Here is a 24,548-nt window from a genome sequence, read left to right on the forward strand (position 1 = left end):
ATTTTCCTCTCTCAATTAGAATCTTCTGTCCTGATCATTTTTCTTGTCCTGGTTATTATTTTCTTTAACTGTATCTTTTTTTCCTTTTCTTAAAATTGAATTTATTGGGGTGATGTTGGTTAATAAAATTACATATGTTTCAATAAGTCAAAAGATACCTTGAAACAATTGAAAATGAGAACACAACCACCTAAAATATATGGGACACAGCAAAAGCAGTCCTAAGAAGAAAATTCATAGCATTACTGGCCTTGGTTATTTTTTGCTCCAGGTGGAGAGGTGACATGCCTAACTCTGAACAGCTTAGGACTTCAGACCTGCAGTGAGGAAAGTGGAGGAACCTGGCGCATTTTGGGCTGTGGCTCTTCTGACATTGAGGTCCGCACCTATCCCTTCGGATGGTACCAAAAGCCAGGTAAGTAACTTGCTCTGAGCAATTACGAGGACATCTTTAGTTGACTGGTTTTCAACCATGTATTCAGATGGTGTCCTAGGGCCTAGAAGATTAGTCAGGATTCACTGGGTGCAAACTGCAGAAACTGATTCTATTTAATTTGAGCAGAAAAGGAATTTGATGGGAGTGTGCCCATAGGCTCAGAGGAAGGATGACTGCCTAAGTCTCAGCAACATGGGTGTGTTGAGCAGGGGTGAATGCACAACCTCCTGTGTTCACTGTTATTATGCTTCTCCAAAGGGTTGTGTGGTCGTATTCCAGCTTTAAATTCAGGAGTTTGGCGCAGCTTCGGCTGTGAGCCCACCCATGGCTGTGAGCCCACCCATGGCTGTGAGCCCACCCATGAGGGCAGGGAAGCTTGAGTGACAGCCCAGGGAGACTGTGTGCCCCTGCAGGGAGGAGACTCATCGCAGTCTAGTTAAAGTGCTATTACTGGACAGGGGAAGCCAATAGACATGCCCTCCACCAGGTTCCCTTGATTTTCTCATCCTGCCAATTAGGAGAAGGCAACGCATTGTCCTAATTGTCTCTCCTCCCATTCTTCTTCCCATCTCCTCATCCCACCAAATGCTGGAAAATGTCATTTTCCATCTTGATATTGCTCAGGGACGAATTGGGTAAAAAGAAGCTTAAGACATAGTTCATTTGTTCAGAAATATCCTGGGCCTCAGAGAGCTTCACATGGGCAATGGCAATGTAACCTGGGTACCGAGCTGTGTCCACAGAACAAAGGTAGAAGCCGAGCCAGGTAGAATCCAGGAGGAAGGAACACAAACCCAGAGCAGGGAGCACCGAGGGGGGACCCCCAGAGCCTTGGGATGTGCTCTCTGACTTTGCTGTCTGCAGTGAACAGAAAGTTTCCCATGTCTTAGCATAGAACTGAGGGCCCAGCTGAGCAATTGTAAATGCAAATGAGGCTGTTTGCAGCCCTTTCCTGGCAGTAGGACTCAGAGAGGAAGTATAACGTCCAGGGTGGGAGGGCAGGGGGACAAGGGTAGCTCTGTGGACAAGCAATGCCCCAGAGACTCAGGTTTTCTGGAAGGGGCGGGGCCCTGCCGCCTGGGTACCCCTGCTCTTTGAAGGACCTAGGGCTGCCCATTTTTTCCGCAGCTGTGTGAGGCCCGCGGGTGGGGCACGGTCATTGGTTTGTTTATAAAGTCAAATGTGGCTTCTAAAAAAACAAAAGAAGCTTCACAATTTCTCTTTTCTTCTTCTAAGCAAATACACTTGGACCCTGTAGCAATTCTAGATATGGGAATATAACCTGGAAAGGAAGCGACGAGCTCTTCTGGTTAGGTCTGTCCCTACCCCGCACGGAAGCTGCCACATGCAGGTAGAATTTCTGTACAGTCCCTTCTTCACATCGTTCACATCCGAGTGAAGCACTTATGAAGCACAGAGCTGGCTCAGGCACTAGGCTAGCATCTTGCAGAAAACATCTTATTTAGCCTCCAAACAACCCCACGAGGCAGCCCCTGTTGTTACCCCCCCATTCACTGCTGCACTGGCAAATATTTTACAACCAGTGAGGATGGAGGGAAGCCTTGGTTTCTAGAGGGTGCCACATGCCATGGTGTAAATACTCCCACTGTGGCTGATTTTAAGTTAACAACCTGATGTTTCAGAAGGCAGAGTCGGGAAGAAGCAGAAAGGTTAGCGGTCATTTGTTTAACAAACGTGAACTAGCCGAGCCAATAGCTCAAGACTGCACGGTGAGAAGACACAGCAGGCGGGTCCCCGGGGCAGTGCCAGTCCTCCCAGGGAGTGAGGGTGTTGATGGTTTCAGTGTTGCAGGGGCCCAGGGAAGCTGAGGACCCTCCCAGCTCAGCTATTCCTGTACAGTGAAGAAAGTCCCACGCAAAGGGCAAGCGGCACCCAGTTACAAAGCGGTGACGGTGGTGAGAAGAGAGGTGGAGAACAGCAGCAGAGCGGGCGGCCGGTCCCCTGCTGCGATGGGCCGCCTGGAGCGCTCTGGTCACTGTCGCGTGGTGTTAGACAGTTTTGTCGTTTCCAGTGTTTCATCAGTGATGCCTCGATGTTCCCTTGCAGACCAAGCTTACTCTGAATTGCAAGTTAATTTCCAAAGCACAGTTACTGGGTCCAAGGCATGGACATTTCAATGCCCTTGATAGGTGGTCAGGTTGTTCTCTGAAGATGGCACTGACGCTCAGGATCTTTGCTCCGAGCCGCTGTCTTCCAGGAAGGATGGACGTTTACACAGAAAAGCAGGGTGCGGGGGCCAAGCTGGCCAGGGGGTGTAACGGGCATGGCGCATGGTTGGTAGTAACTTGAGTGTTGTCTGGAGAGCTCACAGAATATCAATGACAGAAACCTTGGTCAGCGGCCCTCAAAGTGTGTACAGGACCAGCAGTCAGCATGTCCTGGGAGCTTGTTAGAAATGCCAAGTCTCAGGTCCCACTGCAGTGGACACATGGTGTGCGGGAGAGGTGACCCTTTGCTGTTTTCAGCCCCTGAGATGTTGTGATGATTGTCACTTGGGTATCCCCAAGCCCACCCTGACTGATACAGGGATGGTGCTGGGAGCCAAATACGCCCTGCCTTCCGAGCCCAATTTTGCTGTCACCACAGTGTTCCTCTAATAATGCCTTCAGAACTCATGACACTGAGGGTGAGGAATTGCTAACAGGCTGCCTTTTTCTTCTTTGCAGTTGCTCAAAATGACCCTCCTAGTTTTTGCCCTCCGGTGGTTCTGCCTTCCCTCTCAGAGAAAGGTAAGTTCCTTGTCTTGTCAGTGTGTCTGAGGACGGTGCCACCAGCCCTCTCTCCTCTTACTCCTTCTTTTAGCCCAGCAGCCGGCCCCTCTCACACTCATTAATCCCAGCTCCTATCAACTGCACAGATACATAGACAGGACAGAGACCAGCCCATTTCAAAGATGAGGAAACTGACTCACAGCAATTGCATGGCTTGGTCAAGCAACGCAGCTAACTGGAAGCAGAGTGGGACTCAAGCCCCACTCTCCCAATTTTCATTCAAAGGATTGTTTCACCCTATCAAAGAATGGCTGGGCCTGCACAGTCCTGGGGCCGTGTCAACAGTGGTGGTACTTGTGCCCGAAAAGTGAAAGAACTCAGCTAGCTCTTCCTTGGTGCAGAGGAGTTTGGGCTCACAGCTATCAGCACGCTGGGTGGCATTGTGACATCTAAGGTGGGCACTGGCCCTGAGCCTGGGAGCCTGGGAGGCTGCTGTCCCCTGCCTGGTCCCGGGGCAGCAGGGAGTGTGGGAAGGTGGCCGCCCTGGGTGGGGTGAGGTGGCAGCAGGCGGGGCCAGCGTGGGCCTCGCTGCACGTCCCTCCTGTGCCTTCCTGTATCAGGAAGTGAGAGGCTCCCAGAGCCCGAGCGACGTTAATTCCTGCCCTCTGACATGATGTCTGAGGGGATCTAGACACCTGTCATTACGGCCCTGGCTGGAGAGGCAGAATATAGGTCCTGTCGGAGGCAGTCATTTATGGTCACAGCCGCGGCTGACAGTGTAAATTTCTCAGCCCACGCGGTCCGTTTCCTCTTTTCCACTTTTTTTCCTGCACATTCTATACGGAATGTGCGTGTCTGAGCGCCGAGGCTTCAGGTGTAAGGCTTCAGGTCCCAGCACTCCGCCTGCTGACCTGGCGCCAGGCTCCTGCACGGCCGGGAGGTGCGTGTCGCTGTTGCGATGGCGTGGAGGGCAGAGGCAGGGCTCGGGGAGGTGAACACGCTCAGGCCAAACATGTAACGCACGCCCGAGCCAGACTTTGGGCAGATTTGATTTTGAGTTTTAACAAGATAGTATACAAACATTTGAAATAATCAAATAGCCCCCAAGGGAGGCCACCACTTTCAACTCTTTTAGCTATTTCTTCTCACTCTGGCCTCTGTGTTTCTAAATGATAGGTGACACTGCTGTTCCTTGATTTGTCAGTTTTGGAAATAACTATTGAGTTCCTGCCTCGATAGATGACCTAGGGCTCTCTTTCGTCAACTTTTCCTAATTTTCCTCCTTCATTCTCAAAACCTAGCAATATCCAGAACTTGAGGTTGAAACAAGTGTATTTGATTGTGACGGCCTTGTGAATATGGTTCCCTGGGGAGCCCCAAAGACTAACAGCGATCTCCTGTTATTACCAACCACCGTGATGGGATCTGAGGCTGACAGTCTTGTTTCTAGCGCCGTGTTTCACCCCTACCTTCCAGGGGACCTCCTACGCCCTGGGCTGCCGTGGGGGAAATGGGTCATGTCCGTACCCCTCTGTGGGTAGCCGCAGGGTTGGTTACTCCACGCTGCTGTGCTCATCGGCACACTTTCCTCTCCTGTTCTTCATCTCAGCATTTGTTGAAATGCCATGTTGCTTTTAGCTCATTTCTGTTGTCTTCTTTTGTTATCTTTATGGGTTAAGACTTTGTCTTCACCACTCCATTTTGTACGGGTTTGTGGGGGGAAAGAAGAGAGAGGTGCCCAGTTTAATTAAAAGCAATAATACATATTTTTTCAAAGCTTTCCAACATTTAATGAAAACTGTATGTTGTTCTCAGCACTATGCTAAACATCTGCTCCTCACACAAACCTCAAGGCACTAGTCCTCATTTAATATTTATTGCTTATAGAAAATTGAAACAACGCAGAAATAGAGAAGAAAAAAAATCACAGGCTTATTAGGAAGTTACTCCGTGTCAGTTAATACATTAGTTTGTTTCCAACCTCCTTGGGCTTTTCTGTATGGTCTGGAGGTGTTGTAATCCCTCTGCAGTGCTAATTTTTTTTTTAACCTAATATTGCATTATGTGTATATTTCCAAATTGTTATACAGGGTGTGACAAAAGTAGGTTTATAGTTGTTCATATGGAAAATGATGCAATAATGAATAAGTAATCATACAAGAATAAGCTGTGCTTCGTATACTCACAACTGTAAACCTCCCCTTGCCTACCCTGCATATCTCTGAACCACGCACACGTGTGTAAATTCACTCATTCACTCATCTGTGTTCCTCCTGTCACGATGCTCCCAACCTGGTAATGAAGAAACAGGTGAGGTCAGCGCAGTGTTATCAGTGACAGTTGTCCTGTCAATCTACCAGATGGACACAAACTCACCCCTGCTGTTCACAAACTCATCCCTCCATTTTTGGACATTTGATTGTTTAGGACCGTTCATCATTATGAAACCACCACTATGAATACCTTGGTACGTGGCATTTTCACCAAAGTCCAGATTATTTCCTGGGGGCACATTCTCCAAAGTGAAATTATTGTTTGAGAACTTTGTATTTTAAGAGCCTAGGTTTATATTGCCAAATTAGTCTCAAATAGTTGTCCCTGGTGTTTCTTTCCACCACACCCTTGGAATCCTTAAGTATTATCACTTACAAAAATATCATTGATTAAAATTGTAGCTGAAGATTGGTTCGATATCTGTCGGATGCATACTGTTCGAGACAACTCAGCCACAGCATAAATACCCGGGTGGGATTGCATCTGCCTCCACCCTGGTTTTTTGCTAGACATTTTTGTTGCTGAGATGTGAATTACCAAGAAAATAAAAATAAAAAAAAGAATATAGCCCATCTCCCTTCACACACACAATCCATGGATCTGAGTAGATGTTTCCAAGGCAGAATGAACGGCTACAGTATTTTTAAATATGCCTGTGACAAGTGCGATTTGCAAGCAGGAGAGACATCAGAGCCGGCATCCCATCTGTGCCTCGAGTTCCTAGATTGGAACTAGGACTCTGAGTGTCTGCCTTTGATGTGAGTCAGAGGGAGGGTGTAATTCTGCCTCTAGGCTACAGCTCTGTCGGAGTGATTCTGACATGGATTGTGTGTGTGTCTGTGTGTGTACACTATGCATACGCATAATGCTCATCTCTATGAAGTTTGTATTTAGGGAGCAAAGGAATTTTAATTTGGTATTAAATACCAAACATTTCATAAATCATTTAATGCTCACAAGAAAGTTTGATGGTACCAAGATCTGTTTTTCAAATAAGGAAACAGGCTCCGCTAGGTTAAATGACCAAGCTGGAATTTGAACCCACATGTTTCTGGCCCCTCAGAGTTAATAAGAGTATTTGGTCTGAGCTCCTGGAAAGGGTGAGAGAGTGGACATTTGAGTCATTGCCTTGTCCGGAGGCCGAATCTCTTGGCCTTGTTTCTTACAGGAGCGTGTGTATCAGCCGCCCCTCCAAAGTCGAGTGTGAAAGGGGATTCTGATGTTCTGATTGGTCGATGGGGATGGTGTGAAGAGGAGGGGGACTTCTGAAATCTCACAGGCCTGTCCCGGTACAACCATGTGTTAAAAATTACTCTGAACCCTTCATTGGTGCTGCTCCAGAGACAGTTTCTAACACATTGGCTGGTTTGAAGATGGCAGGAGTCATCAAATGGGCTAGTTTCAGAAAGTCTTTCAAGAGACAGTGACTTGTCCATGCAAAGGCCCCGGGGCATGAAATCAGAGATTGGAGAGTTTGGGATGGCAGACATAGAGCCATCAGTGGGATGAGACAGAAGATGAGCAATAGAAAAATCCTGTAGCTGAGTGTGAATCCAGTGTAAGGGCCTTCATACTGGATTTGGAACTTGACCTTGGCAAGATCTCCTGGGGTGGGGGAGTGAGCAGGAAAGTGACAGTGAGCTCTAGGGCAGGCAAGTATGTAAAAGTGTTAAGGCAAAGAGATCATCTTTCACCTCGCTTGAGTTCAGTTCAGTGAAGTCGCCTATGTCAGCCACTTTTGGATAAGCCTCCTTAATTCTCACTTGTGTTCCTTCCAGAAGAGGTGCTGCGCTGGGGTTGGAGGCCTTGATGGCAAAGACAGGAATCCACGTTCTGGTCACGAGAGAGGAGCAGGAATATAGAAATCAGGGAGATGAGCCGCTTACATAGCAGTGAACTGACTTGCAGGCTGTAGTGGGAGGAGGGAAGGCTCCCCCAAGTGAACCACAGACAGGCAGGGATGGACCACAGGCACATCATGGCCACACAATGACACCAGGACTAGTGTGCATTTGTCAGATGGCCAAGAGGGGACAGAGAGACATCCTGGGCAGAGGGCAGGACATGAACAGAAGCCCAGGGGCATGAGTTAGCACGGCACATGCAGGGAAATACAATAGTTCAGGATTGTAGGGCAGGAGGGCGCTGGATGGGGGCTGGGGGCCGTAACGATAGTGTGTTGGGTACCACACATCCTTGGAGGGCTTTAAGCAGTTGCACAGTGAGCTTTAAAACAACTCGAGCCCTGCCGGGCCTGGCTCAGCAGGTGAGCGTCGACCTAGGATCCGGGAGATCACGGTTCTATTCTTGGTCAGGGCACATGCCCAGGTTGCAGGCTCGATCCCCAGTGGGGGGCGCGCAGGAGGCAGACGGTCACTGACGGTTCTATCATTGATGTTTCAGCTCTCTCTCTCCCTCTCCTTTCCTCTCTCTGAAATCAATAAAGATATATTTTTTAAAACCCCCCAAAACAAAAAAACTACTCAAAAGCTCCTTGCTTGGGCTGTGAAGGGGATGCGGTGGTGGATGGACTAGCTAGATTTTGAGAAAAAGAGGTCAATTGTGTCATCTGTTATATAGAGTGTCCTTTTAGTCTTTTTGGGAGAAAACTGTACTTTTTTTTTAAACAAGCAAAACAGTGAAGATGTTATTTCTTCTGAAGAGAAAAATGTCCATTGCTGTTTAGGCGACCAATCCAGAGAGGGCTGTGGGGTTAGCGCGGGCTGTGTGCTCAGGCGTGGAGCCTGCCTGTCTCTCGCTCCCACACACCCTGATGCTGGGGCTCCCAAGGGCTTATTCCCAGGACAGCTCACATTTTGCTTTTCACGCCCTGTTTCAGAAGCACGCTGCTCATAGGTGCCCCTGAAGTTCAAATCAGACAGTTGGGTTGCAAGCCAGAGGAAAGCACACAAAATGAGTCTTTAGAAATTTGTTCTGTATGCTCAGTTCATTTCACTCGAGGAACTTCAAAATGCCCTTTAGGACATGCTCCAGCCCTTGACCTTGAGTGCCCTTGGAGGGGCGGGTGCAGCACAGGTTGCTACCAGATGAGAGCTGAGTGAGGCTGCAGCTGAGAGTGAGAGGACATGGGTAAAGCTGAGAGAGACGCCTTGCTAAAGTTTGCCCCGTTTGGCTTTCCAGCGCCCGCCCGAACCTCATCCTGTAGCTCAGTGACAGCGACAAAGCCTGATTCGGGGTAGACTGAAGCGGAGGCGCTGCACGAATGGTCCCTGGGGCCACAGTTGTAGCCAGTGCTGTTTGTCCGATTTGCCTCCGTCCTTTACGTTCAGCTGTGCCCGGAGGTTGATGGAATTCATCTGATCTTTCCAGCAAATGTTTTCCATTAAGCCGGAGACAGCTGTGTGATCCTAGAAAATGTCAGCGCTGGCGGGGAGCGTGCGCGCCGTCTAATCCTGGGAAGCCAGGGGCCTCCCGGTGCAGCAGCGAGCTTTCAAGTCAGTCCGCCCAGCTTCCAGCCCGGGTCCCTCACTTAGCCACTGAGGGCTCTGGGGCCAGCGGCTCAGCCTCTCGACGCCTCCATCTGCTCCTGTAAAATGAGGACGGTGGTGAAAAGCAAGACCGTCGGTCATGGGCTTGTGCTGAGGAAGCTAGAGCACAGTGCTCAGCACAGAACCCGGCGACGAGCGAGTGCTTAAGAGGTGTCCGCGGGCATCCGAGTCCAAAGCCACGCTTTCCCAGAGAAAGCGCCTCTCCCAAGTCCCAGCCGGTCCGTGGCCGAGCTGTAAAATTACCTATTTAAAATACTTCTCTGTATTGAGGGACTATGTCAGTCACTGTGCTGAATGCTTTCCATATGTTAAGGGGGATCTGGAGGGACATCGAGGTATGATCACAGGATGTTGTACTTTAAGTCTCACCTGGGCACCTTGGAGGGGGGAAACGGCGTCACTGGAGCTGGGCAGGCTGTCCTGCACCAGCCTGGTGCACCGTCACTCCCCCGTGGTGGCCGCTGGACTGGTGGTGCATCAACTGACACAGGCTAATTCTTAATTCCCTGGCCTCAGATGAAAGGGCAGGTGAGCAGGCATCGACTCCAAAGCTGTGTAACGTTTGTGTACAAGTTCAGTCTCCTTTCCAAATATGTGCACAGCTATGTGAACGTACACACACAGACACACAGACACACACCCTCAAGCGAGCTCACGGTGCAGGCTGTCCCTGCTTCAGGAGAATGGCTATCCAGGGGCAGGTCCCATGTCCCAGGGCCAGCGAGGCAAGGCTGGCACAGGCTGCACTGGCGTCTCGGGGGGGCAGCGGCGGCCTCCGGCCCGCGCCCCCTCCATGCCCAGCCGGGGACCGGGCAGCTGGAGGCATCTCTGCCACGCCGCCTGGGTGACCCGAATTGGCAGGCTGAGGGTGCTCTGGGCACTGCTGCCCACGTGGCAGCTCCCCTGGCCCCCTTCCCTGCTTCTCTGAGACCCAGGGGCTGAGGAGGAGAGACACCGCCGGCAAGCGGGGCTCACAGCAACGGCAGAGCCAAGGAAAATAGGAAACGGGAGGAAGCTGGCGCCCGGCTTGGAAGGCTTCGCTCCCTCCGCCGGTGCAGGAGGCAGCCTCCAGCCAGCTGTGGAGGCGCTGGATTTGGAACACAGTTCTGGTTTCTCTGCCTCGGCTGTCATCCCCCCATTTATTCAACAAGTGTTTAGTGAGCACTTACTCTGTGCCAGGCACATGGGGCTGTGGCAGTGAACAGAGCCGGCAGAAAGCCAGCCCCGTGGAGCTTCATCCTCATGGATCATCCTAATGTATCTTCATCCTAACGTATCATCCTCATGGATCATCCTAATGTATCATCCTAACGTATCATCCTAATGTATCATCCTAATGTATCATCCTAATGTATCATCCTAATGTATCTTCATCCTAATGTATCATCCTAATGTATCTTCATCCTAATGTATCTTCATCCTAATGTGTCCCCCTGCTCTGAGCTAGCGTCCCCTCCTCAAGCAGCCCTCAAACAGGCTATCGAAGCCACCCCCTTGGGCATCTCTACTTCTCCACCCATTTTATTGTTTTCAGACAGCTTATGCTATGAATGTTCCCCCTTGATTACTTCTTGCATATTTGCCTGTCCCTCTTCTAAAAGGCAAGCTGCCCAGGGCAGGGACTTTATCTGTCTTGCTCACTGCTATATTTTAGCACCTAGAAGCGTGACTGGTACCTATCAGTACTCAAAAAATACTGAATGAAAAATGAATGAATGAATGAATGAATTTCTCTTGCTTGTTTGTCTGCAAGGGCAGATATCTTGTAATTCACAGCTTAATCCTAATACTTAGCAAAGTGTCTGGTATACAGTAGATGCTCAATATTATATTTATAATGGTTTTTGTAAAAAGATATATATATATATATATATTTACTTTACTCCAAGTGAGTATTTAAAGATAATAGTGTTTCAGTTATTGTTTGTTGAAGGAGTGAATCAGTAAAAGAACGAATAGTTTGATGAATGGTGATGGTGGAGTGTCGGAAACCATGGGGGCTGTGGGAAGCCTGCCTTTGCCACACTCCAGGTGTGTAACCTCAGCCAGTTTAAAGCATCTGCCTGAGTCTCAGTCGCCTCACCTGTAAAATGGAGATGATGATGTCTATTTCGAAGAGGCTGCTATTAAGCTTGAAAGAGATAGTATATGTAAAAATTGCTGCACCCGATGCCCGGTGACGGTTGGCAGTGTTGGAGTAGCTGGGCGAGGTCAAGCTCCGCTGGTTCGAAGGGGCACTTTCACAGGGGGCCTTTCTGAGCGCTGTCCCTGCAGCGGTGCAGGCTGAAACCCTTGCCGGCACACAGTGTGTCTGGAGGCATTTGACTAATGTTTGCATCTTAAACCCTTGTTAGACCTTAGGATGCAGAAAACAAAGAATTTCCCTTGATAACTTCCTCCCCAGACAGCTCATTCTTGTACCTGGTCCATCAAGGATTTGCTCAATCAAATTTAAGGGAAAAAGAGCCAAGAACAAGTAATGCCAATGTAAGACCTACCTTTTTGTTTTATAAATATGACATTTCCCCCAAGAGTGTTCACATCTCAACAAGTGGTAAACTAGGAAGATTTCATTTCTAAGAGTGGAAATTCAAACCCTTGACAAGCATTTGGGGGATATAATTTAGACAGGTTACCCTTCCTAGGGCCTTTCAAATCGTTCTGCGTGGTGGATTGTGAATGAAACCACCCCTGCATGCCCTTCCACAGTGGTAGATTTCCTTAATTTTTATGGATTTTACTAATTTTAGCTGTTGATTATAATGGTAATGCTACGTTACAGGTGGCTAGTGCTACACAAAGTTGTGGGTTTTTTTTAATGATCTTTTGGATAGTCCTCATTTATTGATTTCTGCTGAATTTCCTTGGAGGAAAGTGATTTATCAAGGAAGCAGTCACCTTCCCTCCAACAGGAGGTAAGAGGGGCCCAGCTCAAGAGAGACCAAGGGACGGCGTGAGTACACATGGATCTTATGGCGTCCTGGGAGGCCAGTGGGAGATGAGGCAGGGGGATGGGGTCAGATGATGGAAGGAGAAAGCATTGGTTTCCCTGCTGTGATGGGGATTGAGGTGATGAGCTCCCCTCCATTGGAGGATTCAAGCATGTTGGAGATTCCATCTCTGTGTGAGGGGTGGCTTATGTGGCCTCTGAGTTTCCATTTACGTTTTCTACTTTTGTAACTCTAGTGATTGGCTCAGTTAATGCTTGGAGATGTGGTTTCTGTTTTTCTTCTCTTTTTCCGATTACTTAGCCACAGGCAAGCAGAAGGCGCCTGGCAGATGTTTGTAGAAGCAGAAACAATGAAGCAGAGAGACTGGCGCTGGGCAAGTTGGGTTTCAGTTCCAGTTCTAGTTCTGCTCCAGGGCTAGTGGTTAACCCAGGGCAGGTCACTTCACGGCTCTGAGCCTGAGTGTCCTTGAGGTAGACTTCATAACATCACCCACATCCACAGGTTGCTGTGAGATTTGGATGAAGTCTTGTGGGGAAGTGCTTAGCATGATACCTAACACATACAATATGTAACTGATAAGCAGCTGCTCCTAGGACCACAATGACTGCAGAGCCAGGGGGTTGGAGAGCAGTCTCGGGAGTCTGAGTGCCTGGGTTTGAACCAGCTGTGTGACCTTGGGCCACTTACCTACAGCCCACTGAGAGATCAGGAGGGGGCCTCTGTCGATGCTGTTGTTCAACATTTCAAGGGAGACCTCTGCATGATTGGAATCACTTTGCTGAGCATGTGTTGGGTCTCCATATGCATTTATGGCTCCGAGTTCCTGCAGTTTTACCCAGCTACCCAGGATCACATACATCCCCTCGAAAGAGGAGTTCAAGTATTCTCAGGACCCCAGTTATCGTTCTATCTCCCGGGTAGCCTTCATATGTCGGGGGGATTTGAGCAGTGTCCACTTGATATGAGTCAAACTTCCTAGAGAGAGAACCAGTTTAACCTGGCCCTTTGAATTTCCACTAGGAATTTTTCTCTTTGTGATGAACCAAGTAATTTGTCATGAGGACATGGAGGACTGACTACGGCTTCAAGTCTATTTCCATGTGTATGGTTTTTGGTAACTTAGAAATCTCTCTAGAAGTGCCTTTGATGTTAGCTGTGTTAAAGATGATTACTCATCAACCCACAGGCTTATAACCTCAACAGATGCTGGACTATTTCTTTGGAAAGCTCTGCATGTGACGTACATGCTGCTAAAGGGAAGCGATTTGTGAGTCTGACGTTGAGTCATGAGGAGAAAGAAGCAGCTGTGGTGGAGCAGGGGCTGGGGGGTGGTCTGCGTCAGGTCCCTAGTTTGCAAATTATGAAATGAGACTTTGGCCATGTTGTTCACCATCTCTCAGCTTCAGTTCAGTCCCTTGCGAAAGAGTAACAATAATACAAGTAATGCACAGGTTGATGTAGTTATTAAATATCATGGTGTAAGTAAGTGTTTCACATACTGGGGTGGCCACAGTTGCTCATTAGGCTTCCTGTGTGGTTAACTTCTTCGATAATTATTATTGAAGTCTGGTGATATGTGAATGATTTCAGTGTTACTCTTTATAGAGATAAAAAAAGTTGGCATATCGTTTCTCTATTATTAATTAAAGAAATTAATTAATTTATCTAATACACACTTATGGATTGGGCTGTTCATGCAAAACAGTGATATTATTATTCCTATTTAGCACGTAGGATACTTAGTAAATGCCAACTGCAACTACATCACTATGTTTATTGTTAACATCTTTTATATGCCGTCATGAGAGGCCTTGGAGAATCAATGAAAACTGAAGCAAAGTCTTTGATTTCAAGGAGCTTATAATTCAACAGAGGGATAAAAAACATAAGTAAGTTGCAATGCAGCGTCTTCGTGGAAATGTAGACGCATTTGTACGATACTCTGAGCTGAAGAAAAGCTATTTGGGGGGTGGAGGGAGGGGTGCTGGGCGGGTTTCTGTAGGAGGGGCATCTGGGATGGGTTTTGAAGGGTGATACGAGTTCTTCATATGAATATGAATAAATGGACTGCGCCCTGCACGTGCGCATTGGACCCAGGGAATGGCCCACAAAGTCCTGCCACACGGGGTTCGCTCCACGCCCAGAGGCGAGTGTGAGTGGCAGGAAGCAGGCCGATGAGAGACGGGGCTGGAGAGGCCGGTGAGGGAGGCAGCAGTCAGATGGTGAGGAACCCCTGAGACCATGATTTTCGTTAAGGTTTCAGATAAAATGTGTTTATCCCAGGGGGAGTTCCCTATTATAACCATAGAAAGAGAAATGCGGGCTTGAAAGGATATTTACCCTGACTTTCCTCCTACAGTGCCCCGTCCTGACGGGCATCCAGTCCGCTCCAATACCTATAAAGGACAGAGTTTAACGGCTCAGGCTGGGCGGTCTATGGCCGGTGGTTTCTTGGGCCAGTTCCCACGGCAGAGAATGTAAGAAGGGAACAGGAGAAGGGTGCTGGTGAGGGTACAAGCGAGAGTGAGTGTTCAGCTTCCAACACGCCGAGTGGGGGGACATCTGCGCAGAGATGTCCTGTAAGCACTGAACATCTCGGCATGAAGCCTGGGCAAAGGTCTGGCCTGTGGATATGTTTAATAATTATTAGCATGTTGGCAGTGTTTGAGGTCATGGGGACAGTGAGATCACGCGTGGAGAGTGTGTGGGATGTAGACAGTAAAGGTCAAGGACAGACCCTGGAGGTACAGCAGTGTTTACGGAGCAGAAGCCACAAGAGCAGAAGCACAAGAGCAGAAGCCACAGGAACAGCTAGAAAGATAGGCCTGTGGTGTCATGGAAACCAGGGAGGGAGATGTGCTCAGGGGTTTCAAAGGACATGGGGGCCCCCAGCGCTCGCTGTGCTAGTCGTGAAGACCACTTAGCAAATATAGTGGAGTGACGAGGGAGGAAACTAAGTAGTGTGTTTGACTACTACGTGGCGGAGAAAGCGTGTGGCGAGAGGAGCCTGAAAGATTTACTCTCTGGCTTTTGAAAGAAAACTCTTGCTGACTCCGTCCAGCCTGATGGTTTGCTGTCTTCTCTGTCCTTCCTCCCAATTCCCTGAATCTCCTGAGTGGGTCTGTCTTGGTCTTCCCGGGCCACATGCCCCCGTGTGACGACCTGGGCCCTCAGGCGGAAGGGGCAGCAGCAGGCATGGCAGCACTATTCATGTTCGTGTTGTGGTTGGAAACACCCGGTTTCACAGGCGATGGAGTAGGTGCCCTCAAGCTTTCAGCGACACGCTGTGGAGGCCGGAGCTCCGGCTTCGGGCTGACACTCAGGGTCACATTTTCACTAAATATTGTTGACCACTTCCTATGCCCAAGCAGCCTGCAGGCATCGTTCTGTTCGGCCCCCCGTGGCTGGAGCTGCTGGCGTTTCCATGCTGTGACACACGCTGGGGACGATGCCATCTGCACCGGGACGACCAGGTGGGGAACAGGCCCCAGCAGCCCCCAGTCCCTCGCCCAGGAAGGCGGGCAGAGTCGCTAGCAAGTTGTGCCCTTAGCTACGGGAAGATCCACTTGATGGCGCAGGTGACACGACTAGTCCTGTTTACAGATGAAAACAAAATAGCAACTGAGACGTAGAATGTAATTTTCCCAGGTCAGAGCTGGCAGGAGGCAGAGCCGGGATCAGGCCAGACACAGCGCCCAGAGTGGTCCCTTCTTCAAATGGGCAAGGCCGCCGCGTCGTGCAGGGGTGACCAGCGGGCAGTGCACATTTGTATGTGGGTTCATTAAACGACATACGTGGTGCATCGCCACATGTCTGCAGAACAGGAGACGCTTGACAAAGCCCAGCCTTTGCAATGTGTGTTATGTTATACGATGAGAATGGTCGTTGGGATGAGCACTGAGTGCCAGCGCACACGGCGGGCGCAGCGGGCACGGGGGTCTCTGCGCATCAAGGAAAGCATGTTTCTACCGAGCAGTGGCTCACTGCGTCAGCTTTCCAGGGCTGCCATAGCAAAGCAGCCCCAGCAAGGGGCCCCACAGCAGAGTTGTCCCCTCACACTCCTGGTGCGGGAGGGGCTGGTTCCTTCTGCGGCTCTGAGGGAAGGATCTCTTCCAGAACCTTCTCCATTGCTCACCATGACCATCTTCAAACTGTGTCTTCATGTCGTCTCTCTGTGTGCACAACTCTGTCCCTGTTCCCCTTTTTATAAGGACAACGGTCATTGTGGACTGAGGACTGTTCTAATGACCTCTTTGCAACTTAATCACCTGTGTAAAGGCCCCGACTCCCAATATGATCACGTTCCGAGGTACTGGGGGTCAGGACTTCAAGGGATGAGCCTTGGGGGGACACAACCCAACCCGCAGTCCTCACTGCCACCCCTGCTAAGCTCTGGAGGTGTGGGTTCAAGAGGAAGGCACGCTCGCTGCAGAGCTCACAGGGGACGCCGGGCCGAGCAGAGGCAGGTGCGTCTCCAGTGCCTTCCCGGTGTCGTCGGCGTGGAGAGGCGCGGCCGGGAGGAGGGGCTTCTCTGGAGAAACGCCCGTCCGCAGGCGGACCTGGTCCCGTTCCGTCATCTTTCAAATGACGGTAAAATAACAAATGCCTTCTTTCTTCTTTCTGTTATCAAAGGAACATCTGGGTTTTATTTGAGTGTGAACAGGGCAAAGACTGCCCAGTGCGATGTGGTTCTCACTTGGAAGACAGTGTCTGATGGGAAGTTAGGAGGCCGAGTGTGGGCCCAGCCGGTAAAGACTGGAACCTCCCCTCGGGCGTGTGGCCGCCAGCTCCGAAGGCGTCGGCGAGTCGCTTAGACTTGCTTAGGTTCAAAGCCACCGTGCCGTGCTGGTGCCCAAAATGCTTTCCCTGCCTGGAGGTTTTCGGGACCTTGATTCTCCCGGCCGGCCAGCGGGGCACGGACGCGGCCTCTGCCACTTCCTCAGGCCCCCCCCCCCCCCCAGCAGCAGGGGCCTTCCCGGTCCGACTGCAAGAGCAGCAAGGACGCTGCAGCCTTTCGGAAGCCTCGCAGCCACACTCCTTGGTCTCGCCCTTCTCGGTGATCCTTAAAAAAATCCTATTTCCATATTTTTTTTTCATTTATAAAATGGGTCTGGAGAGAAGGTTGGCGTTTGCTGCTGATTTGACATTTCTGCACTTTGATCTGATTCAACAACCCTGAAAAACACACTCTCCCCGTTTTTCAAAGGAGAAAAGTGGGTAAGAGCTGGCACTTACCTGCTCACCCAGCCAGCAAGCGAAAGGGTTTTCAAAGCGATTGTTCACGGTCGCAATTACTCTGAGTAACCTTGAAATCAAACATTTCTCCTTTAACTGAGGTCTGGAAAGGAAGGCAGGGAGGCAAGAGGAAAGGAAATGAACCTTAAACATGACTTTCCATATATTGGTGGAAATTTCCAAATGTATTCTCATCTGGTGATTTTTAAAATGACTTCGCCTACATTAAAGGGGATACCACGCTTTCTGGAAGGGAATGAAGCACCTCGGTATCACCAGAGGCCTGCCGGTGCTGAGGCTGCCGGTCAGGCTGCCCAGAGCCCTGGAGGGGCCCTCACTCCTCTGCTGCCCCATCCGCCCTCAGCAGCTCTGTGGTGCACAGTGGGACACGATGCCATGGGCTACCCTGGGTGCAAATGCTGCCTCGCTGCTTGTGTGACCTTGGGCAAGTCCCTGGCACTCTGGGCTCTTTTCTCCTCTGCAAAACAGGGAGGGGTAATGTTGCTCAGCTCAGAAGAGCAGTGTAAGGCAGAATCCGGTGATCCTGAATGTTCAAGACTTAGTGCCCGCCCACTGGACGGGAGCACTCCTGCTGCTTTATTCTGTCACAGAGGGAAGGGCTGTGTGACACTGTAGAGTCTCCCTTCCCGTGGGGCCACCATTCCCTCTCTGCTAATGGACCAGCAGGGCCACTTACCTCCAAAGGCATGTTCTCCAAGGTCTTAGGACCTGTTGATGAGCTGTTTCATACTTAGGTTGTCTTTTATACTCAGGTTGTCACCACGACTTGCCACCACCGGGGCAGGATCTGGGTCAGGGGCTGGGAGGGCGTGCACTGGCTGCTGGCTGCTGGCGAGGAGGGCTGATCTTGTCAGTCACGGCCTCACAAGGAGGTCTGAGGCTGCAGGAGGCAGAGTGGGGTCTGACTCTCCACTGTGACCTTGGAGAGTACTTCTGTGACCTTGGGAACTACCCTGTAACCGTGGGGAATATGTCTCTCACTTTGGAGTGTGCCCTGTGATCTTGGGGAGTGCCTCTGTGACCTTGGGGACTACCCTATGACCTTTTCTCCCCGTGGCTCATGCCCGATGTGAGGAAGGTTGATGTGTGTCAGCATAGGGAACTCTAATTTCATAGTGAAGTGATACATCTCTCCACATCTTATGATGACATGACATGTTTGGGGTGCACCCAGGCCGTGAGTGGGGGGTGCTGCAGCTGCACACTCGGAGGACTTTGCCTGTTTTCTGAGGATGCTGAGCTGCGATTGGTGTGATCAGATTGGGAGGCGACCCTGGCTGGCTGGAGTGTGATGATGGCGTGAGAGAGGGCAAGGCTGGCGACAGAGCCGTCGTCTGGGTCTCGGGACCTGGGGCGTCAGTGTCTGCAGCGAAGTTGATGAGGCCAGAATCTGGATGAGAAGGACAGATGCCAGAGGGGCTGAGAAGGTGGCGTTGGCCAAGGGGGGGGGGGATTAGGTTCCTGGCTGCAGCACAGGGAGGGTGGTGGGAGCTTTCTCGGGGCGCGGAGCAGGATGGGGGGGGGGGCGCATTTTGTGGTGTGTGGGGCTCACAGAACCTCGAGGCCCTGTTTACAAATGTCGGCGTTTCCAGCAGCAGCCTCCTGTGGAAGCGGAGGGGCAGGGGCCAGTCGGGCAGGCGCCCTGCTTGGTGCTACTGTGCTGGTGCTGCGGCAGTCACAGGCCAGAGGGTGCAGGGCGACGCTGTGATCCAGGAAGCGAGGTGCCCGGGACACGGCTGGTGGGTGACGGGAAGCAGGGCTCAGGCAGAGAAGTCAGGGAGAAAATGTTGATGTCACCACGATGGTGTGTGCTCCTGTACCCCTTAGAGGATGTCCCCCAATACATGTCAGGCTCAGAGCTCCACAATTTTGAAAAGACAGCGACTCAACTGTAGCAAGAACCTAGCAGCTTGACAGTGAGGGTGGCCGTATTCCCTGGGTCCTCCACCCCACACAGTAGCCCATTTATTCCTGGTTACCAGCCTAGGAGAGAGCATCTCGCAACATCCCCAGTTTGCAGATGAGAAAACTGAGGCTCAGAGAGGGAGAGTGTTTTGCCCAAAGTCACAGAGCTGTTCAGAGGAAGAGCGGGGGTAAACTCAAGGGACCTGGCTGCTTAACCACATCCGCCTCATCTATGACATAGGCTCAGACATAGTTACAGGAACTGGATACCATGTCATCACTAAATCTGGAATCTAGTTTGAGCCTGTTTTCAAAGTAGCCACAGAGAGAAGAGCCCGAGTTGCAACGATTGTGTGAGTTACACTGAGAGTGAGTTCAGTGTCCTGTTAGAAAAGAAACACACACCAGTAAGTGGCTTTCCTTTAGGTTAGTCATAACTATTTAAAAAATATAATGAAAAAAAATCCTGTTCCATTCTTAATGACATCCAAACTTAGACATACAAATTTTAAATCTTTTACTCAAATTAATTTTTCCAATTCATGTCCCCAAGGAGCATTCTTGAATCTTGACAAAATGGGTTGGAATGTCATTTGATAAGTAAATACCCCAAAATAACCAAGAAATATTTCTAAAAGAAAAATAACATGGGAAGACTTTTCCCACTAGGTGATAAACTATATTATAAAGTGACTGTATCTTAAGCAGTGTGCAAATGGAACCAGAATTGACAAAATGACTGAAAAAGAGTAGCTCCTTGCCAAATGACAGTCATTTACATAGAAGTGCTTAATGTATCATTAACACGCCATTTCCAATTCAAGGCAAGATTTTTTTAAAGTAAGTGATGCTGGCATGGCAATTTATAAAATAAATTTAAATTTAAACAAAAGAAAAAGTGAAAGCTAATCACAGATGCTGCTTTAGGGCAGCCGCCTCTTTTAGGGAGCCCGGACACTGACACTACCCCACTCACCGGAGAGAGGACCTCACGTTGCAGTAAAACCTGGGTTTTAAACCTGAAGGAGCTGGACGCGGCCCTGGCATCACCACCTGCCAGCAAAACCCGTTGAGAGTGTTCCTGGATCCGTGTCCTGGTTTATAAGATGCGGCATGGGTTAGAGTGAATGTTAAACGCAACGGTGTTGCTGGGTTCTTGGAAAAGAGCAAGCTCATGAAATGCTCCCCCGATGCCCAGCTTCTGTGCTTCTCTTGCGTTTGCGTCCACAAAGGAATTGTTCTCAGAGGGTTCACGAGAGGCCCGAACCCCAGCTGTTGGGTTCCGCATGACAGCAATCACTCACCCCGGGGGTTCCTGCCGGAGGGAGGATGGGCACAGGTGGAGGGCGTGGCAGGGGTTTGGCTCCAGGCCCCGGGATGGCGACAGCTGAGCTGGCTCTCACTTTGGAGATGAAATTCACCCTTCAATTACAGCGCTTTCCCCAGACATCCATCTGAACTCGGAGCGCGGCCAAGGCTTCCGTTTTAAGACCATAATTGGCAAATCTGGTCCCGAAGCCCCATCATCACTGTTCTCTGAAATTGCAGTGTACTTGTCATCTGAAAATATGCAGCTCAGTCTGGTCATGTTGCCAAAATGCCACTTGTACAGACTGTGAAAATAGCAATATTTGAAGGATGCTTTAAAAGCCCAGCGTCTCCGCAGGGAAACCAGGTTCCAGGTTCAGGAGGACGGGGTCCCTGGTGCTGAGGTGGCCCCATGCCTCCAGGACGAGTGGGGGTCCACCTTCTTCTTGCTGAGTCCATAGGAAATCGGGTGGGATATTTTGGTGACTTCTCTGGATAAACCTTTTCCCCTTTCTTTTTCTGTTTTTATTGAAAAAACAGACAAAAAAGGGTTATGGCGCTAGATTGTTTTGGTACTTTATTACCATTCTGATTTTAGTGACCCCCAGTGCTCTGGGGCAGCCATCGCGGTTTTGATAAAGTAAAATAAAAATGACAGGTTAAAAGTGTGCTATTATAGACAATGGCCTTTTTATACCTGGGGACAGTTTTCTGGAAAGAATGTTCAGCTCTGTAGGAAGCTCAGTGCAGGAAGAAAGAGCACTAGCTGAGAGCCAGGAGGCCTAAATTATCTCTGGCTTGGTCACTCTCCAGCTCTTTGTTCCTAGAAAGTCACCTAAGTTCTCCGAGCTTCCAACTCATTTGTGAAGGAAGCATTACCCCACCCCTCCCCTGGGACATTCTGGGGATCAAATGTGAAGATGTTTTACAGACGAGGAGACTGAGGCAATGGAGTAAGCTCCCTGCCCCTTCAGGGCTTAGCTGATGACTGACAGTGCTTTGTAAACTGTAAAGGGCTGTACCTAAGATCGCCATGGAGATGTGCTAGCACAAGGTACATGCTCACACATATTTATTATTAGGCTAAACTACTGTGGTCTTCTGAAAAAAAGTCAAAGAAAAAACCAAAAATAAATAAATAGAAAGATTTTTGCCACTAACTGTCAATGATACACCCATTGAATAGCTCCCTGGAATGGTCTGGAACCAGCACCCCTGAGGGACCCAGAGGCCTGTGTTGGGAGGCAGCGTTTTGCCTTCTTTAACACTGTTTGTGGGCAGAATACTGTACCCGTTGCCCCATCCCCACAGCCCAGGCTCCACAGCCCTTCACAGTAGAAGCTTACACCCCTGTTCAGGGTCACCTCTGGCCCCACAGGGCACAGGTGCCCCGGCAGGTCTCTGCCAGCCTCTCCCCAGCAGCCCCCCGCCCCGCGGGCCCCTCCCTTGCCGTGACAGCGTGCCCTGTGTGCCGGATGCGGGAGGCGGCCTGCAGAGCGGCGAGGAGGCAAAGCCCCACTTTCAGTCCTGTTGCGCCCTGCGGAGCGCACGCCCCTGGGCAGGCTGCGTGAACCCCTCCGTGCTCCACTGTCTTCATCTCTGAAAGAGGGTCTCAGCTGGGGTTTTCCAAGAAACAGACTGCGATGCGGATTTGCATGCAGGGAGTTCAGGGTGCAGTGCTCAGAGCAGCACCTGCAAGGAAGCAACGGCAGACTGGTGGGGGCAGAAGCCGCGCTGTGACGCAAGCCCAGCAGTGGCCCGTCGAGCCTCAGTGAGCCCTGGCGCTGGGCTGGCCCTTCGCAGCTGTCCTATCTTGAGGCAAGGGGCTGGGCGGCTGTGTGCCCACATGGGCTAGTTTTTGGACACAGGCTGATCCTGGGGAGGGACTCAGCTGGGAGCCCCCAACAACCAACCTTCCAGCAGTTGGGGAAATGAGACCCTCGGTCCTGAAGACCGCTTGGACACTGCAGTGTCCGCTACAGAGAGCGATGGTCTTTTCTCCCCCAGAGGGGCGAGGGGGCGCTAAATGATACCGCATCTGTGAAGACCTAACCATGGTACCACCTTGCAACAGACACGCATCTTGCTGTCACTGTTACCCAGCCTTATTGTCACTATTGCGTTCTAACACCTGTCTTTTCCACTGTCTCCCATTCTACTGTGACCCGCTTAAAAGAAATAACCATGCTTTTGTTTGGGGTGTGTGTGTGCATGTGTGTAACCCTAGGCTTGAGTACAGAACTTGGTCCATAAAAAACTTTTAGGAAATGGTTGTAGAATGGAGATGCGGGTAAAGGAATGGCTCACATGGCAGTAAAGACTGAGAAGAGGGTGCCCTGGGGCTGCCCTTTGGGGGACATTAGGTGGCTCTCTGCTATCTTCATGCCCCAGGTGAGAACCGTATGTGACTGACATCCCCCACTTTCTCTCCCAGTCCCTCTAGACTCATGGCAGACCCTGGCCCTCTCCTCAGCAGTCGTTGACCCGTCCATCAGGGACTTCGATGTTGCCCACATCAGCATGGCTGCCATCAGCGACTTCTCAGCTGCCCGAGACCTCTGCTTGTTGGGTAAGGGGAGTTCCCCCCATAGTGGGGTTGACAGGGACAGGGCCTCATACAACTGCTGCTCAAGATTCTGACCTCAGAAACACATAGGAGGTCCCCAGATAACACCAGGTGCCTGGCAGGGAGTGGTTGGCCTGGAGGGAAGACCCGGGGTGGGCTCCCCTCTGCAGTGTCGCCATTCTGCTGCAGAGTCGGCCCACGGTCAAAGTCACCGTGGGGATATGGCAGACAGAAAGTGAGTGACATTGAACCGGGTCAGAGGAGGGCCAGAGGGATGATCTAGGGGCTAGTGTGAGACAGAGGAGATGAGTGGAAGCTGTGACAGCTGTCCTCAGATGACAGGTGGGCCATCATGGTGAGGAAGAAATATACTCATTCTGGCCAGACTTATGGGGCAAAACTAAGACTTATGCTTAAAACTCAAATTTCAAGACACCGTTTCAGTGCAATATAAAGAACTTTCTAAAAGATAAAGCTGTCCACAAATGCATACTTCATTTAGAGGTATAAGCTAGGTGACCATTCAATAGCAAAGTTTTACAAAGACTTTAGCTTCTGCAAGAGCCTGAGGTTAGGCAGCATTCACGCTCCTCCAATTCTGAAATCCCATGAATGTCCTCCCCTACAAGGTTGGATGACAATACACCTATCTTACAGGCAGGGCTGCCATGCCCAGAGGTACAGGTCGTGCACTGGATGGTGCTAGAGCCCAGAGACCTGGTATAAATAAGGCCTTTAGGCAGTGCATGGCTTGTGCAAGTGAAGGAGGCAGCACTCTTTTCAAAGCCATTCTCAGGACTGAAATGCCATGCACAATTTAAATTGTCTAGTATAGGAACATGGGAAATGACATAACCCCCAGTGGGACATAGTGGGTGTGATGGGGAGGGGTAGGGAGGCAAAGCTGAGGAAGAAGGCAAAGGCTGGAGTACAGAGAGCTTTGTTTGTGTGACTTAATCCTGAGGCCGGTGGGGAGCCTGGAATATTTTAAATAGGTGAGTGACAGGAGCACATCTGTGAATAAGTAAACAACCCAAAAGCTGACTGTTGTGAGGAAAATAGATGGATGGGAAAGTTGGGCTCTCCCCCACCAGCATTTTATTACCACCCTCTGTGGCAGTGCCTGGGATATATATTAGGTGCTTAACTAAGTAAGTGAGTGGTTGCATGAACGGTGGATGGATTGTATATGTGGGTGGGTGGATGAATGGATAAATGCATCGATAGATGGACTAATGAATGGATGAATGAATGGATGGATGTATGGATAGATGGATGGATGGATGGATGGATGGATGGATGGATGGATGGATACAGGATGGATGGATGCATAGATGAATGAGTGCAGGGATGGATGAATGCATGGGTGCATGATTGGATGGCATCTCTGAGGCCCAAGCCTCACTCCATTCTCTACACCTCAGAGTGTTCCCGTCACCAAGCCTGCCAGGTCACCACTTTGCAGACCCGACCTGGTACTCTGAGGTGTGTGTTCTATGCTGATACCCAGATCTGCACACATAGCCTGCAAGCCCAGTACTGCCAACTTCTGCTCCGTGAAGAGGCCACCCACATCTACCGGAAGCTGAGTAAGTCCAGGCCTGTGCCTTT

At 50.3% G+C, this 24,548-nt stretch overlaps 1 protein-coding gene across 1 annotated transcript in view; it reads left to right on the top strand.

Annotated features, from left to right (window-relative positions):
• The window catches only part of TG (thyroglobulin), a 199,963-nt gene that overhangs the window by 78,385 nt on the left and 97,030 nt on the right, over positions 1–24,548 (top strand). The window contains exons 35-38 of the mRNA XM_087825191.1: positions 272–415; positions 3,124–3,186; positions 22,806–22,940; positions 24,362–24,526. Of these exons, the coding sequence (XP_087681317.1) occupies positions 272–415; positions 3,124–3,186; positions 22,806–22,940; positions 24,362–24,526 (507 nt within the window). The remainder of the gene's footprint in view (positions 1–271; positions 416–3,123; positions 3,187–22,805; positions 22,941–24,361; positions 24,527–24,548) is intronic.

This window comes from Miniopterus natalensis, chromosome 16, assembly GCF_054644295.1.
Source record: "Miniopterus natalensis isolate mMinNat1 chromosome 16, mMinNat1.hap1, whole genome shotgun sequence".
In the NCBI taxonomy this organism is placed as follows: Eukaryota; Metazoa; Chordata; class Mammalia; order Chiroptera; family Miniopteridae; genus Miniopterus; species Miniopterus natalensis.